General features: G+C 47.7%; 1 protein-coding gene across 1 annotated transcript in view; it reads right to left on the bottom strand.

The window, feature by feature from the left end:
- Window positions 1–685: 685 nt before the first annotated feature.
- Window positions 686–16,462, bottom strand: part of Notch3 (notch receptor 3) — a 47,818-nt gene continuing 32,041 nt past the window's right edge. The window contains exons 30-33 of the mRNA XM_021186339.3: window positions 14,539–14,843; window positions 13,546–13,693; window positions 4,325–4,422; window positions 686–2,803 (exon numbers count right to left, since the gene is read on the bottom strand). Of these exons, the coding sequence (XP_021041998.1) occupies window positions 1,763–2,803; window positions 4,325–4,422; window positions 13,546–13,693; window positions 14,539–14,843 (1,592 nt within the window). The 3' untranslated portion in view covers window positions 686–1,762. The remainder of the gene's footprint in view (window positions 2,804–4,324; window positions 4,423–13,545; window positions 13,694–14,538; window positions 14,844–16,462) is intronic.

The raw sequence follows: 16,462 nt of genomic DNA, 5'->3' as shown, positions 1-16,462 counted from the left end.
CTTCTTTCTCTCTGCTCTTGACTGTGGTGTGATGTGGTCAAGCAAGCACCCACTCACTTCTTTCTCTCTGCTCTTGACTGTGGTGTGATGTGGTCAAGCAAGCATCCACTCACTTCTTTCTCTCTGCTCTTGACTGTGGTGTGATGTGGTCAAGCAAGCATCCACTCACTTCTTTCTCTGCTCTTGACTGTGGTGTGATGTGGTGAAGCAAGCATCCACTCACTTCTTTCTCTGCTCTTGACTGTGGTGTGATGTGGTGAAGCAAGCACCCACTCACTTCTTTCTCTGCTCTTGACTGTGGTGTGATGTGGTCAAGCAAGCACCCACTCACTTCTTTCTCTCTGCTCTTGACTGTGGTGTGATGTGGTCAAGCAAGCACCCACTCACTTCTTTCTCTGCTCTTGACTGTGGTGTGATGTGGTCAAGCAAGCACCCACTCACTTCTTTCTCTGCTCTTGACTGTGGTGTGATGTGGTGAACTATTTTAAGTTCCTGCCTCTTCTTCACAATGTTGGACTGTAACCTGGAATTTTTAGTTAGGAAAAAGTCCCTCTGTCCCCGAAGTTTCTTTTCTATTAGGTATTTGCTTAAAGCAACAGAAATGAAGCTAGATACCTGACCAAAAAAGGAGTCAAGGGTGGACTGGCAAAGCACATGGCTCTGCCCCAAGATGGGAGTTCAAGTTAGCCCTGTGGAGGCAGAGACCCAGAAACCCCCACTTTGGACCTTGCACAGAAACCAGACACTTGGGTATTAACTATTCCTTTATTAGGTGGTAAGGGAACTGGGAAGGTGAGGGTTGTACAGTGTAGGACCTGGGAATTCAGCTACAACGGACTGTGACCAGGTGCCATATTACAAAAACAGCCTAAAAACATTTTTATTAGGCAGGCTGAGCCAAGGGAACAACAGTAAGAGGGAGAGCCACTCCCACTTTCTGCCCTGTATTTACAATTACAAGTGGAATGCATACAAAATACATCTCCCCTGACATGCCCCCCCACCCCCAAGCCCAGGCCCTAAAAGGTGAGCCAGGCTCTGGGAGGTGAGCCTGGAGTAGAGGCTTTGATCAGACAAGACCCCTTTCCCAGTGAGTCTACAAGTCTTATCTGGAATGCAGTGAAGTGAGGAAGGGGGATGGGGAGGGGAAGGAGGCTCCCAAATGTCCCCTGACCCCAGGGGAGGGTGTGCCCAAGGCTGGCTACTTGGTACATACGAGGGCCACATACTCAGTACGTGGAGCCCTAGTCATATCTGTGTACTCAGTACACAGAGTCCGGATTGGCCAAATGGGCCCACAGACTCAGCCCCACGGGGGCGCTGGAGGAATTTGCAGCGGGGGGAAGGGAGCAACTCCATATATATATTTTGTAAAAAATAATAATAATAATAAGTTTGTTTAAATGAATTTGTCTCTATACAAAATGTAAAAAAGAAAAAAAAAGTAACTCACTCTTGTCAGAGTGTGAGAAAATGAGAAGCAAAAAGGGGGGGGGGGAGGAAGAAAGGAAGTTGAGGCAGGGAGAGGGATCAAAAGGAGGTCCCAGACCCCTTAGGGGGCCAAGGTGGTGAAAGGTCAGCCCCTACCCATTATAAATAAAGGAAGACTGGGGGTCTGGGCTGGTGACCAACTTGGTCACACTACAAGACAGAGAGGTGCAGGAAGGCTGGAACAGAGGTAAAGGGATGAGAGTAAGATTAAAAAGGAGGAAGAAAGAAGTCATAGAGGAGTGTCACTTCAGCACCCCTCAAATCCAAGAACTTAGGCCATCACCTGCCTCTTGGGGGTAACTTCTGGTTGGGGTCCCAGCTGAGTCTGGGACTGAGGGAGGGAGGGAACAGATATGGGGTGTGGCTGAGCAGGCAGGGCTCCAGAGGCTGTGGCACTGGTAGCAGTTGCTGGGCTAGGTGTTGAGTCAGACCAGTCTGAGAGGGATGGAGGGGACGGGCTGGCCCAGTGCTCTGGGGACTCAGGAGACGGGGTCAAATAAGGATGCTCGCTGGGAACCCGCAGGAAGCGGGCCTTGGTGGGGCTACTGCGGGTTCCTACTGCAGGATATTCCTCTCCATGTCCTGGAGCAGCCAGGTAGGGTGGAGGCCGCTCTTGGGGAGAAACTGGGGTTCCTGGGTTGAGCAACTGGGGTCCCGGAGCCAGGGGCAGTAGGAATGAGGGCCCTGGAGGGGCAGGTGGTGGCAGCCTGGCCCAGTCGAGGGGAACAGCTACAGGATTGAGCAGACCAAAGCTGAGCACACAGCCCCCAGGAGGCTGGCGCCCCAGAGGACCCGCCCGACTTGCGCCTAGCTGTGCCAAGGACACCGCGGTGGCCGTGGTGGCATAGGGGCCCTCCAAGGGGAAGCCTCCAGGGGAAGCAGGGGGCCCACTGAAAGGCCGTGGTGAGTCCAGCGAGTCTACCGGTGACAATGTGACAGAGCTGTCTGCCAGAGGTCCTGGACAGGCTAGTGTCAGCTTCTTGCCCCGACCACGAGTTCCCTGTGGCCCCAGCCCGGTCTTGCCAGGTGGCCTCCTGCTCTTCTTGGTCCCAGACTGCACTGCTTTGAGGCCAGGAAGGAAGGCCCCGGGTGGGCAGAGCAATGGCCCTAAGCCATGGGGACCAGAGGGACTGCGAGGTCCACTGGGCTGGTCCAGCAACCGCACAATGTCCTGGTGCAGCCGCTCCTGGGCCACGTCCCGGGGCAGCCTGTCCAAGTGATCTGTGATCTCCCGGTTGGCGAGATGATCCAGCAGCAGCTTGGCAGCCTCATAGCTGCCCTCCCGAGCGGCCAAGAACAGCGGCGTCTCCTCCTGAGGCGGGGGAGGAGCAGAACCCACGGAGGTCAGTCACTCTGACCAACACCTAGCTTTCTAATCTCTAGGGCAGCCTGAGAACTAAGAGTTGATACCCTGGAAATAGATGGACCTGAGTTTGGATTCCAGCTCTGTTGAAGAAACAAGCTCTCCCTGTAGCATGTCCCTGTAGCAGGCACATCTGGCCAGGACTTACCTTAGGCACAAAATTTAAAGGGGCATCAAAACTTCCAGTCATCAAAATAAACTGCATGGTGATGTTATAAAACTTTAAAAAAGAGTTATAAAAGATTAAAAAGCAAGCTGGGCACTCGGGAGGTAGAGGCAGGCGGATTTCTGAGTTGGAGGCCAACCTGGTCTACAGAGTGAGCTCCAGGACAGCCAGGGCTATACAGAGAAACCCTGTCTCGAAAAACCACAAAAAAAAAAAAAAAAAAAAGATTAAAAAGCGAGTTGTTGGTGTTCTGGTGGTCATGCACACCTTCAATCCTACCATCCAGGACACAAAGGCAAAAAGCCTGAGTTCTAGGCTAGCCTGGTCTACAAAGTGAGTCCTTGTCTTAAAAATAAATAAATAAATAAAGGAAAAGAGGGAGGGAAAGACAGAGATGGAGACAGACAAAGAGAGAACCTGAGCCTATGACCCCAGCACTTGAGAGGCTAAGGCAGAAGACTCACCAAGAGTTTGAGGTCAGCTTTTGCTAAATTAACCAGTAAGACATGCTCTCCAAAAGAGAAGGAAACAATGTAAGGACTGGCAAGGCGGCACAGTGGGAAACCACACTTGTCACTCAGCCTGGTGACTTCAGTGCCATCCCTGGTATCCACACGGGCAGCTCACAACTGCCTATAGATTCAGCTCTAGGGGGATTCAACACCCTCTTCTTGCTTCAAGGGTACCTGCAACTCATGTCCACATACCTACACGCACACACTATTTAAAAATAAAATATAGCCGGGTGTGGTGGCGCACACCTTAAATCCCAGCACTCGGGAGGCAGAGGCTGGCGGATTTCTGAGTTCGAGGCCAGCCTGGTCTACAAAGTGAGCTCCAGGACAGCCAGAGCTATAAAGAGAAACCCTGTCTCGAAAAACCAAAAAAAATAATAATAATAATAATAATAATAATAATAAAATAAAATATATCATTGAAAAAGAAAAAGCCAGGCATGAGAGCATATACCAGCATTTAGGTCGTAGAAATATGAGAATTGTGAGTTCAAGGCCAACCTGAGGTAGGAAGTTAGTCTCAAAAAGAAAGAAAGAAGGAAGGAAGAAAAGTAGGCTTGCTCAAGCTCAGCTAGAGTAGATGCTGCTGCTTCCCCTGTCACAATGGGGACAACTGCGTTCGATGTCACACAGTGACTTCCAACAGTTTGCTCTCACAGCCTTCAGGCCAGAATCCCACTCCTGAGAGCTGACTGCAAGCAAGATGGATGCCCCTAAAAGGCTTATCCCTCCCTGACTCTGCTTTGTCACATTCAGGGGCTGTAGCACTATAGGCCCCCAATGGCTCACCTTGCTGTCCTGCATGTCCTTGTTGGCTCCATTTTTCAGCAGAGCCAAGGTAGCCTCCACGTTGTTCACAGCTGCAGCCCAGTGTAAGGCAGATTTCCCTGTAAGGAGATAAACATCAGCGTCAGGCACATGTCAGGTTCTCCATTACAGAACAGGCAGAAGTGTATAGAAAATGACCTGGCAAGGACTAGAGAGATGGCTCAGCAGTTAAGAGCACTGACTGCTCTTCCAGAGGTCCTGAGTTCAAATCCTAGCAATCACATGGTGGCTCACAACCATCTGTAATGGGATCTGTGTATGTGTATACACACACACACACACACACATATACAATTCTTTTTTTTTTTTTTTTTTTAATTGGTTTTTTGAGACAGGGTTTCTCTGTGCAGTCCTGGCTGTCCTGGAACTCACTCTGCAGACCAGGCTGGCCTTGAACTCAGAAATCCGCCTGCCTCTGCCTCCCGAGTGCTGGGATTAAAGGCATGCGCCACCACTGCCCAGCTCACATATACAATTCTAACATCTATGTGAAGTCTAATAACAGTGAGAAAATGATAATCTCAGTGCTTAGGTGTGCAGCTGAGCACTGGAACTCTGAGTAGCATCCAGAAGAGCCTGTGTTTGATCTCCAGCACCACCAAAATAAGTTCCAGATAATTATTTCCTCAAAGAAGATCTACTTATGACCAATGATCAGGTGAAAAGTTAGTCAGGTTCACTTCCCACTCGGGAAACGCAAGCTAAAGCCACAAATGTTCACGTGGGTACAGCATAACACAGAGAAGAGAACAAGAAAGGCTAATGTATGGGAGGAGGAAGGACTGAGTGCAGGCACTAGACACTTGTGAATGATGACAAAACTTAGGTGTTCTTCTAGTTCTGATTCTGCCACGGTCTTTTGGGGTTGGTAGTGGATAAGAACCTAAGAACCTAAAATAGCCGGGCGTGGTGGCACATGCCTTTAATCCCAGCACTCGGGAGGCAGAGGCAGGCGGATTTCTGAGTTCGAGGCCAGCCTGGTCTACAAAGTGTGTTCCAGGACAGCCAGGACTACACAGAGAAACCCTGTCTCAAAAAAACCAAAAAAAAAAAAAAAAAAAAAAAAAAAAAAAAGAGAGAATCTAAAATTTGTTCAGTACTAAAAGTATAAAATTTAATGTTAAGTTTCATAGGTTCTCCAGAAGGCCAATTCTAACTGTAAATAAATTCATTAAGTTATATAGACTTTGGGGCCTAGCAAACACAGAAGTGGATGATCACAGTCAGCTATTGGATGGATCACACGGCCCCCAATGGAGGAGCTAGAGAAATTACCCAAGGAGCTAAAGGGAACTGCAACCCTATAGGTGGAACAACAATATGAACTAACCAGTACCCCAGAGCTCTTGACTCTAGCTGCATATGTATCAAAAGATGGCCTAGTCGGCCATCACTGCAAAGAGAGGCCCATTGGACTTGCAAACTTTATATGCCCCAGTACAGGGGAACCCCAGGGCCAAAAAGGGGGAGTGGGTGGGTAGGGGATTGGGGGGGAGGGTATGGGTGACTTTTGGGATAGCATTGAAAATGTAAATGAGGAAAATGCCTAATAAAAAATAAATTAAAAAAAAGTTATATAGACTTTGGGTCTGGTTAATTTGGATATATGATTTTTTAAAATATTTATTTTATGTATGAGTGCTCTATCTGCATGTACACCTGCGTGCCAGAAGAGGGCATCAGATCCCATTATAGATGGTTGTGAACCACCACGTGGTTCCTAGGGATTGAACTCAGGACCTCTGGAAGAGCAGACAGTATTCTTAACTGCTAAGCCATCTCTCCAGTCCTTAAAAAATTTTCTTTTATTATTTATATGTACGTGTGTGGGTACGTGCATGTGACTGTAGTGCCCAAGGAGGCCAGAGGGGACATCATGTCTTTCTGGATCTGGAGCTACAGGAAGTTATAAACCACTCTGTATATGCTGGGACCTGAACTCAGGTCCTCTCTAAGAGCAGTCAGTGCTCTTAACTACTGAGCCATGTCTCCAGCATGATATGTGGTATTTTCATTTTCTTGCATGTTTTTTTTTATATAATAAAGCTTTTTAAAATATAGAATATTTAGAACATGTGCTGGGCTTGTCGATAAGTCAGTAGTGTGCTTGCCTAGCGTGCATGGAGCTGTGGGTTTAATCCCTAGCACCCCTGTGGTGGTGGCACACACAGCACTTGGGACCTATTTGGCTTACACTCTTAGATCACAATCCATCAATGAGTGAATGAAGTAAGGCAGTAACCTGAAGGCAGGTTTGACAGCATTAGCTCCAACTAAGGAACTCACTTCCCAGTCAAAGCACAGCAGAAACCATGCAGGACGGTGCTGCCAGCTCACTTGCAGGTTCATCCTTAGCTAACCTTCCTGTATAGCTCAGGATCACATGCCCCAGAACACTGCTGCCCACAGTTAACAATCAAGACAATCACGCTGATCTGAGACACACTTCTGAGAGACTCTAGGCTATGTCAAGTTGACAGTTGACGCTAAGACTATGTCTCAATTTTTGTTTTTAATATCTTTTCTTTTTTTTTTTTTTTTTTTTGGTTTTTCGAGACAGGGTTTCTCTGTATAGCCCTGGCTGTCCTGGAACTCACTTTGTAGACCAGGCTGGCCTCGAACTCAGAAATCCGCCTGCCTCTGCCTCCCAAGTGCTGGGATTAAAGGCGTGCGCCACCACCGCCCGGCTTAATATCTTTTCTTGTATATATACTAGACTATATTTTTGTTGAGTCATAATTTACAATTAATCAGTTTTTACAACATTTCCATCACTTTAATTACGCATCATTGATCAGTCTCCTCCCATCCCAAGCTTTAGGCAGTTGTCGATATGATTTCAGTCTTTATATTCTAGATTGCCTGTTCAGGTTGGGCTTTTCCTTTTAAGATTTATTTATTTTTATAGTTTTTAATTATGTGTATATGTGTGTTTGCACAGGGGAGGTGCATATGGGTGCAGGTATCTGCAGCGTCCAGAAGAGGGCATCAGATTCCCTCGAACTAGAGTTACAGATGGTTGTGGGTAGCCCAACTTAGGTGGTAAGAACCCCTGTCAGGTCCTCTGCAAGAACACCATGTGCAAATTTTAACTGTTGTTGTTGTTGTTAAGACAAGGTCTCAGGGGCTGGAGAAATGGCTCAGCGGTTAAAAGGTTATCCTCTGCCAGAGGTCCTGAGTTCAATTCCCAGGAACCACATGGTGGCTCACAAACATCTGTAATGCCCTCTTCTGGTGTGTTTGAGGACAGCTATGGTATACTCATATACATAAAATAAATATTTTTTAAATAGTTAAAAACAAAACAAAACAAAACAAAACAAAAAGACAAGGACTCAAGTATCCTAGGCTGGCCTGTAACTCACTGTGCACCTGCAGACAAACTTCTGATTCTCCTGACTGCAGATGGGTCCTGAGCACTGGGATCCCGGGCCTGCCTAAGAGTAACCTGCCTGATTTTATGTGGTAGTAGAGAATGGACCTAGCAGGATTACTTCACCAACTGAGCTATATCCCTGGCCCAATATTGTAAACATTGGATGAACTAAAGAAAACAGCTCTTCATTGGTCCAAGCCAGTTTTCAAGTGGCCATCAGCCACAAGAGGCCAGTAGCAGCCAAAACAGACTGGGCCAACAAATATTCCTTCCAATCCTCAGAGAAAGCTCTAGTGACCAGCACTGAGCCACAGTCATTCTTAGCTGGCAGAATTCTAATGCACACAGAGCTACTTCCAGCTACCGTATCCTTCTGGTGCAGTCAGTTGTCCAGTTGTATTCAACTGGTTGTCCAAGTTTTCCTTCTATGACTTTGTCTCCATTCAGCTGTGTATTATCACCCTGGGACTTATGTTCTGGATCTTTACCAACTCTTAAGTTCTATCATGACCCCTTGGATGGACCGTCTTCTGAGACACTCTGACGGCTGCTCCCCTCGTCCCATTTCTATCAGCCTTAAAGAAGTTACAGAGAGATCAACACCCCAGGCCCCTAAGAGCAGTTTGGATGACATCTAAGAGGGGATAATGGGCCATGAATGAGCCAAGCCACCCCTCTTCTTGCCACTCTGGACTGAAACAGCTGGACTGACACCTTCAGTGAACTTCTCTGTGTCACAGCTGGACTGGAGCCTTCGCTGCATCAGTGAACTCTGTGTCACCAGCTCAGATCAGCGTAACACCCTCTAGGAGCAGGTCAACTCCTTGACAGATCCGGTACTCCACAGTTCAAAAGGACTAGCTCTGACTGCTGCCCTCCTTGATCAGCGCTGCTTCCACACCAACAAATGCTGTCTGGTTTGAAATGGGGCCTAAAGGCACAGGGACCAGACAAAAGTTCCTCCTGGCTTCCTCCCACTCTGTCTCCTCCCCTGCCTCACGCTTTCTCCCTTCTTTATCCTAACACCTACATTTTTACCGTGTCTTTACATGTTTTGCTTACTGAACTCAGTGGCTCTCGCCCCACAACAGCTCCATTTGTTCCTGACACATCTATGAAACGATAGATGCTGAATAGAAAAGGGACTGTCATCTCTTCCACCACAGGCCAGATTCAGTTCTTCACATTAACCCTTTTTTGACCCCTCTTCCTGTCCTCTGCTGCTTCGTAGCCCCCTGCTGCTTCTGCTAGCTCATTTTTCTAGCAGTCCTGGCCATGGGACCAGTCACTGTCACCCTGGGACCTGCCTCTGCCCACTTTGTCCCACTCTTGTCTTTTCTGCCTAGGCTCTTGCTCCTCCCCCTCCCTCAACCTTCCCAGAAAATCTCTCAGTTCTACTCTATAACCAAATCATCTGCTTGTGGCCTTCTAATAAATATTTTCCAGCTCTCCTCAGGAATGTGGAGTGACAATGGCCTGATCCATCACAGCTAATCAAGACTCTAGCATACAACATGGCCAGAGAGTAGCCCTTTACTGGACCCAGAGCTAACCCCTCCAATAAAGACTCTCCTCTGGGGAAAGAAAAGAAAAAGCTATAACATCCTGCCCTGCGTCTTTTTATATCCTCTCAGAATTGGGACCGAGTTTCCTGCTGAAGGACTACACTTCCCAGCTTCCCTTGTGGACTACAGGAGTCCTACCTTATAAGAGGCCACATCCCATCTTCCCCTGTAAGCATTTTGGCATCCACACAAGATGCCCCAAGTCTCACCTTAAATCAGATCAAGCCCTTTTCTCTCTACCTTTGGCCTCTCTATTGCTGCCTTTTAAAAGTTAGCTACCATTCATCAACCATGAATGACCGCCCTCCCCCCTCCTCCCCCGTGCACCCCTCCCCCCCAGGTCAATGGCCTGTTACAGTAGCTCTTACAGGACTAAGACTACTTAGGAGAGACATCAACTTGCCATAAAAAGCTGGGAGTGTCTGAGTTTGTTGAGGCCCACTTAATGCAAAGCTGCTTCTTAAATAGAATCTGAGTTCTAGTTCCAATCCTTGGTGGAACCCAACATGCTACTTATGACTGTCTCCTTTTAAGAGTTAATTCGGGGAGCTGGGAGATAGTTCAGTGGTTAAGAGTACTGGCTGATCTTCCAGAAGACCCAGGTTCAGTTCCCAGCATCCACATAACAGTTCACAACGGTCTGTAACTCCAGTTCCAGAGGATCTGATGCCCTCTCCTCTTCTGGCCTGTGTGGGTACTGCATGCCTGGGGTACACAGACATACATGCAGGCAAAACACCCTACACATAAAGAAAACATAAATAGACTATTTTTAAAGGTATCCCAATAGAGCCTGTCAATTATCTGTCCAGGAGTCTGCCTTTGTCCCGCCAAAAAATCTGAGTCATCTGAAGACATGCTAAGGACAGGAAAGGACTAATTATCCCCTTAATGACATTGTATTTTCCCTTCCTAGGAGCCTCTCCCTCAAAGCAGCTACTTGCAGGACATCCATCAGGCAGGCAGCACATTGGAGCCACCACTATGCACCCTGCCAGCTTTTCTGAATATATTTTTCTTTTTCTGTGTGTACATCGTTTTGTGTGTGTGTGTGTGTGTGTGTGTGTGTGTCTGGAATTATAGGTGGCCATCACACCCACTTAGCATTTACATAGGTTTCTGAAGATTCGAACTCAGGTCTTCACCCTTGCATAGCAAATGCATTGGCCACTGCACCCCTTTTCTTTCTTCTCAATTCCTTTTCTTTCAGATCCTGGCTAAAGCCTGGACATGAGCCCGCACTTGTCCTTGGAAGCTCACCTCTCCCCCAGCTCCCACCAGGCTGCGGCTTTCCAGCCACAGCTCAAAAGACACGGATGCATCTTCTCCATCTCTCTATTCCAGGGAGACTGACAGCTTGCTTGATCTGTTGCTTTGCTATCAAACTCTAGTCTAACTGTGTTTGAGCTTCCTTCTGAGACCATTTCTAAATCCTTTTGTTGTTGAAACAAAGGCCCACCCTACTCAGTAACGCTGTAAAGGTGGGATGCTCCTGGTGGGATGCTGCTCCACAGGCCGGAGTGCACAGCCCAGACCTTCATCCAACACACAGACCAAGAATTACCCAACCATAGATGTCAATGCTGATGAAGAACCAAGGGTACATCAAACAAATGTGTGTGTCTTAGAGTGTCTACAGCTGTGAGGCCTGTGGATATAAGAACCCTTGCTGTGATCCTTGCTCATGACATACCCAAGCCAAGCAGGCCACTACCAGGCAGCTGCCCCCACAGATCACCACATGCAAGTTTATCCCACTGTCTAGCAGGTAGCAGGAGAGTCTGTTTCCTTAACAAAGCATCTAGACAGACTCCGGGTACAGCACACTAAGAAGCAAGCTCGTGTGCTTGGTCAGTGTGGGCAAAGCATGAGCTCTTATCCCCAGTTGGTGATGAAGTCCCGTTGGGGGATGTTTTTGTGCACTGTGCATTCAGATGCTGATTTCTGTTCCCGGAGATCTGGTTACAGTCCAGACTTTGGTCTAACTTGGTATTCTGTAAAACAATGTTCTCCATCGCTTCCTGATTGGTTAAATAAAGAGCTGAATAGCCTATAGCTGGGCAGGAGGGCAAAAGGTGGCATTTCTGTGCCTGGCAGAAAAAGAGGGTCTCAGGTGAGATACAAATAAAGGTGGCAGAGCAAGCCTAGAATGGCAGGTAACAGGCCACGTGGCTGGGAAGTGGCCCAGGGCCAGCATAGTCAGGTTAAAATAGCTGAGTGTCTGCCCAGCCATAGTGCCTGAAGCGTTTAATAAATATAAAAGTGTCTATGTCATTATTCAACAAGATGGAGGGGCATAGAAAAGCCGAATACTTCTATAGTTTCCTTGTCACAGAGTGGGGAAAATTTGCCAGCTATTCATCTAACAGAGAATCAATAATCTGAATATATAAAGAACTTAAAATATTATACACCGAAAGAATAAATAACACAATTAATAAGCAAACCAATTAGCTAGGCAATTTTCATCCAAGCAAAGGAAGGTGAATCTCTGTGAGTTTGAGGTCAATCTGATCTACATAGCAAGTTCCAGGCCACCCAGGACTACATAGTGAGACCTTGTCTTAGACAAAACAACATCATCAACAATAGCAACAAAAACCAAACAAATGGGGACTGGAGAGATGGCTCAGCGGTTAAGAGCACCGACTGCTCTTCCAGAGGTCCTGAGTTCAATTCTCAGCAACCACATGGTGGCTCACAACCATCTGTAATGGGATCCGATGCCCTCTTCTGGCTAGTCTGAAGACAGATACAGTGTACTTGTATATATGTATATATACAAATAAATATATATTTATTAAAAAAAAACAAAAACAAACAAAACCCCTTATTCATTTTTAGCCATAAAGAAAACTTACAAAATACAAAAAAAAAGTACATACATATAAACCAAACTAAACTGAGATGTGGTTGTGCACATCTTTATCCCAGCACTTGGGAGGCAGAGACTTGCAAAGGGTGGTTATCTCTGAATTTAAGGCCAGCCTGGTCTACAAAGTGAGTTCTAGGACAGCCAGGGCTACACAGAGTAACCCTGTCTCAAAACAAAACAAAAAAATAAAAATAAAAACAGACAAAAACTATACTTAGATGCTACCAGAATGGCTTCAATCATGAAAACAGCCCAAAAAAGGGAAGAAGAAGGAAAGAATATAAGTACCTGAGAAAGGGTCTTCATGCACTGTTAGTGATAAAGTAACTAATAGAGGAAGTAGCCGGGATAGAGAATGCTATGGAGGGTCCTCACAAAACTAAATGTAGAACTACCCTAGGGGCCTGGAGAGATGGCTCAGTGGTTAAGAGCACTGACTGCTCTTCCAAAGGTCCTGAGTTCAAATCCTAGCAACCACATGATGGCTCACAACCATCCATAATGAGATCTGACACCCTCTTCTGGAGTGTGTGAAGACAGCTACAGTGTACTTACATATAATAAATAAATAATTCTTTAAAAAAAAAAAAAAACTACCCTAGGTTCAGGTATGGCCCTCCTGTGCCCCTGGGTCTATACTTGAAGGCTAAGTCAGCATACAATAAGAGACGTCTGCATGCCCATGCCAACTGTGGCACCCACATTGCTATTCGCAGCCAGTACACTATGGAGTCAGCCTAGGTGCCCACCCACACTGCACACAATGGAGTTGCTCAGCCTAGGTGCCCACCCACACGGCATACAATGAAGTGCTACTCAACCAAAACAAAGAAAGAAATTGAGCTGGATGTGATGACGAATGCCTAACTTGGGAAACAAAGGCAGGAGGGTCCAGATTTCAAGGTCGTTGACTACACAGTAAGTTGGAGGCGAGCCCAACTTGCATGAGACCCTGTCTCAAAAGTCAGGGGAGCCAAATTAAACAATCTTCAAGAAATGGATAGAACTGGAGATCATCACAGTACGTGAAGTAAGTCAGACTCAAAGACAAGCACTTTGGGTTTGATCAACGATTTGGACGCTAGAAAGAAGCCCGGGAGGAAGGGGAGGAAGAGGAGTATCATAATGTGAAAGTGGGGGATGGGGTCAAGAAGATGGGGGAGGGAAAAGGAAGGGAATGGGAGAAAAAGGGAAGGGAGGGGAGGAGAAGGGCGTCTACATCTTTTCTGAACCAGAACACCCCGTGGGTCCTGTTCCATCCGTTTGGGAGCCCTGGCGCGCACGCCTTGCTGTCCACATAGGTGTGACTTCACATTAGGAGGGCAGCGGCACCACAGCCCCTCCCCACCCCCTCCGCAGCACTTACCAAGCTCATCCACTGCATTGACGTCGGCATGGCTGGCGATGAGCTCTTCCACCATGCCCTCCACTGCCAGGCGGGCTGCCAGGATCAGTGCAGTAGAGCCATCCGCCATTCGGGCATCCAGGTCAGTGGAGCGGTTCCTGATGAGAATCTAACAACAACAACAACAACAAAAGCCATGGCAGGACATTATGCCAAGGGAGGAGTATACCACACCCTGAGCCCCAAACTCCACAGCTTTGGAACCCAGGAGCTACAGGTATTTCCTGACTTAAGATGAGGTGCCATTCCTGCTAAGCACATTATAAATCAAAAATATGCTCATCCAAAATGGATTTAAATAACAGTCTGATATGGAAGGACAGGGAGATGGCTCAGGGGACAAGCACCTGACGTCAGAGCCCAAAGTCTACGTAAAAAGCCAGTCTTGGTCATGAGTGCCCCAGGGCTGTGGGGAAGAAGACAAGAGGATCAAGAGAGCTTTCTGGCCACCAGCTTAACTCCAGGCTCGCTGATGGGCTCTGTCTCAAAAGATTGGGTGGAGCACGATGGAGCAGAACAACCAACAGCCTCCTCTAGCTTCAGCAAGCTGGGCAGTGCACATACCCAGGTACACAGACGCCACACAAACACACACAAACCAATCAGCATAACACACACAGACACACACACACCCCAAATAAATGTAATTTTAATGATACTTTTTAAAAAATTCTATCCAGTGTTAGTGGTGCAAGCCTTTAATCCTAGCACTCCAGAGGCAGAGGCAAGTGGATTTCTCTGAGTTCGAGGCCAGCCTGGTTTATGGAGTGAGTTCCAGCACAGCCAGGACTACACAGAAACCCTGTCCTGGGGGAAAAAAAAAATCTAGGTGAGACACTACCTATTCCTATTTCCAAATGACAAAAGCCTTGCAAGACAGACCGGGGCTCCAATCTAGGTGTGTCTGATCCCCTCCCACCAGCTCTGCAGTCTGAAGAGACAGGCCTGTCTCACCTGGAAGACACCCTGGGCATCAGCTGTCACTGCGGTGTGCAGAGGGGTGCGGCCCGAATGATCCTGGGCGTTGGTGTCCGCCCCAGCATCCAGGAGACGCTTGGCTGCATCCGCTCGAGCGTAGCGGGCAGCCAAATGCAGGGCGGTCTCGCCAGTGCGGTCAGTCCGTGCCCCGAGCTGGGCCCCTTGACAGATCAGATCTGAGATGATGCTGGCTGATGTGTCATCCGCCTCATCCTCCTCAGCTGGCATCGGCTCCAGGGCTCCCCCACAGAAGGAGGCCAGCATAAGTGGGGTGAAGCCATCTGCAGGAATCAGTAGTGTGTCACAGGCATAGGGGTCTTCCTGGGGCAAATGTCAGGGGCACTGTGACACACAGCACCACAGACAGAGGTAAATTCTCCCAACTGCAAAGCCACCCCACGAAGATTACATGATGGACCGCAAAAGCGATCCCAGGAAGCCGAGCACTTGGAATAAAGGGGAAGGGTACCACCTTTTCCTAGTTCTCCTTCTCACGAATTCCCTAATAGCAAGCCCTACTTAGACCAGATGGGGACTGGTTTATCTGCATATTATAGGCCCTAGCCACATTGATTGGCCCAAGAATAAGTACGAGGTTCTAGTTCACCCTGTCAGTATTAATCTGAGACTCTCCTGACAAGCCATATGGCTGAAGCTAAGAGGGCTAAAGGGGTGAGGAGGGATTGAACATCCAGGATCCAGGAGCTTGATGGATAAAGAAACTACAGAGAAACTGGACAGCGTGAATGAGATCCCTCGGACCGAGATAGGAGATAATCAACTCCAGTAAGGCGTCCTCTGACTTCCGAGTACACTAATACACACAAATAAATGTGATTTTTAAATAAATCCCAGCTGGATATGATGGCATACACATTTAATTCCAGCACTTGGTGAACAGAGGCAGGAGGATCTCTGTGACTTCACAACCTGATCTACATTATGAGTTCCAGGATAGAAAGAGCTATATAGTGAAATCTTATATAAAAGGATAACAAGAAAGAGGAGGAGGAAGAGGAAGAGGAAGAAGAGGAAGAAGAGGAGAGGGATGAGGAAGAGGAGGCAGAGGAGGAGGAAGAAGAAGGAGAAAGAGAGAGAGACAGAGAGAGAGAGACAGAGACAGAGACAGAGACAGAGACAGAGACAGAGACAGAGACAGAGAGAGAAGTAATGGTGGTGCTGGAACAAGCCTTTAATTCCAGTACTCGGGAGGATGAGCTAAGTGGAGCTCTGTGGGTTTGGAGCCAGCCTGGTCTACAGAGTAAGTTCCAGGACAGCCAGGGCTACACAGGAAGAAAGAGCTGGGGTTGAGGGAGCAAACACCTTTAACCCCAGCACTCAAGAGGCAGAGGCAGGCGGATCTCAGAGTTCCAGGCCAGCTTGGTTTATGAGTTCCAGGACAGCCAGGGCTACACAGAGAACCCTGTCTTGAAAAACAAAAAGAGAGGGCTGGTGAGATGGCTCAGCGGGTAAGGGCACTGACTGCTCTTCTGAAGGTCCTGAGTTCAAATCCCAGCAACCACATGGTGGCCCACAACCACTCATAATGAGATCTGACACCCTCTTCTGGTGTGTCTGAAGAGAGCAACAGTGTACTTAGATATAATAATAAATAAATCTAAAAGAAAAAAAAAGAGAAAAAGAAAAAATAAGGAAAAGAAGGGAATCTTTTTTGGGGGGCGGGGGGGCTCGAGACAGGGTTTCTCTGTACAGCCCTGGCACTCACTCTATAGACCAGGCTGGCCTCGAACTCAGAAATCCTCCTGCCTCTGCCTCCCGAGTGCTGGGATTAAAGGTGTGCGCCACCACGCCCGGCAAGAAGGAAGTCTTAATGTCATAAAAGAAAGAGTCCAGGGTCCACACAGCCTCAGGGTTCTCAGTTGCAGCCAGCCCACCTTCT

This window comes from Mus caroli, unplaced genomic scaffold (genome assembly GCF_978045245.1).
Source record: "Mus caroli unplaced genomic scaffold, Mus_caroli_1 scaffold_18, whole genome shotgun sequence".
Classification (NCBI taxonomy): Eukaryota; Metazoa; Chordata; class Mammalia; order Rodentia; family Muridae; genus Mus; species Mus caroli.
Note: the sequence above shows the minus strand (reverse complement) of the source record. Positions and strands in the feature narration are given on the sequence as shown.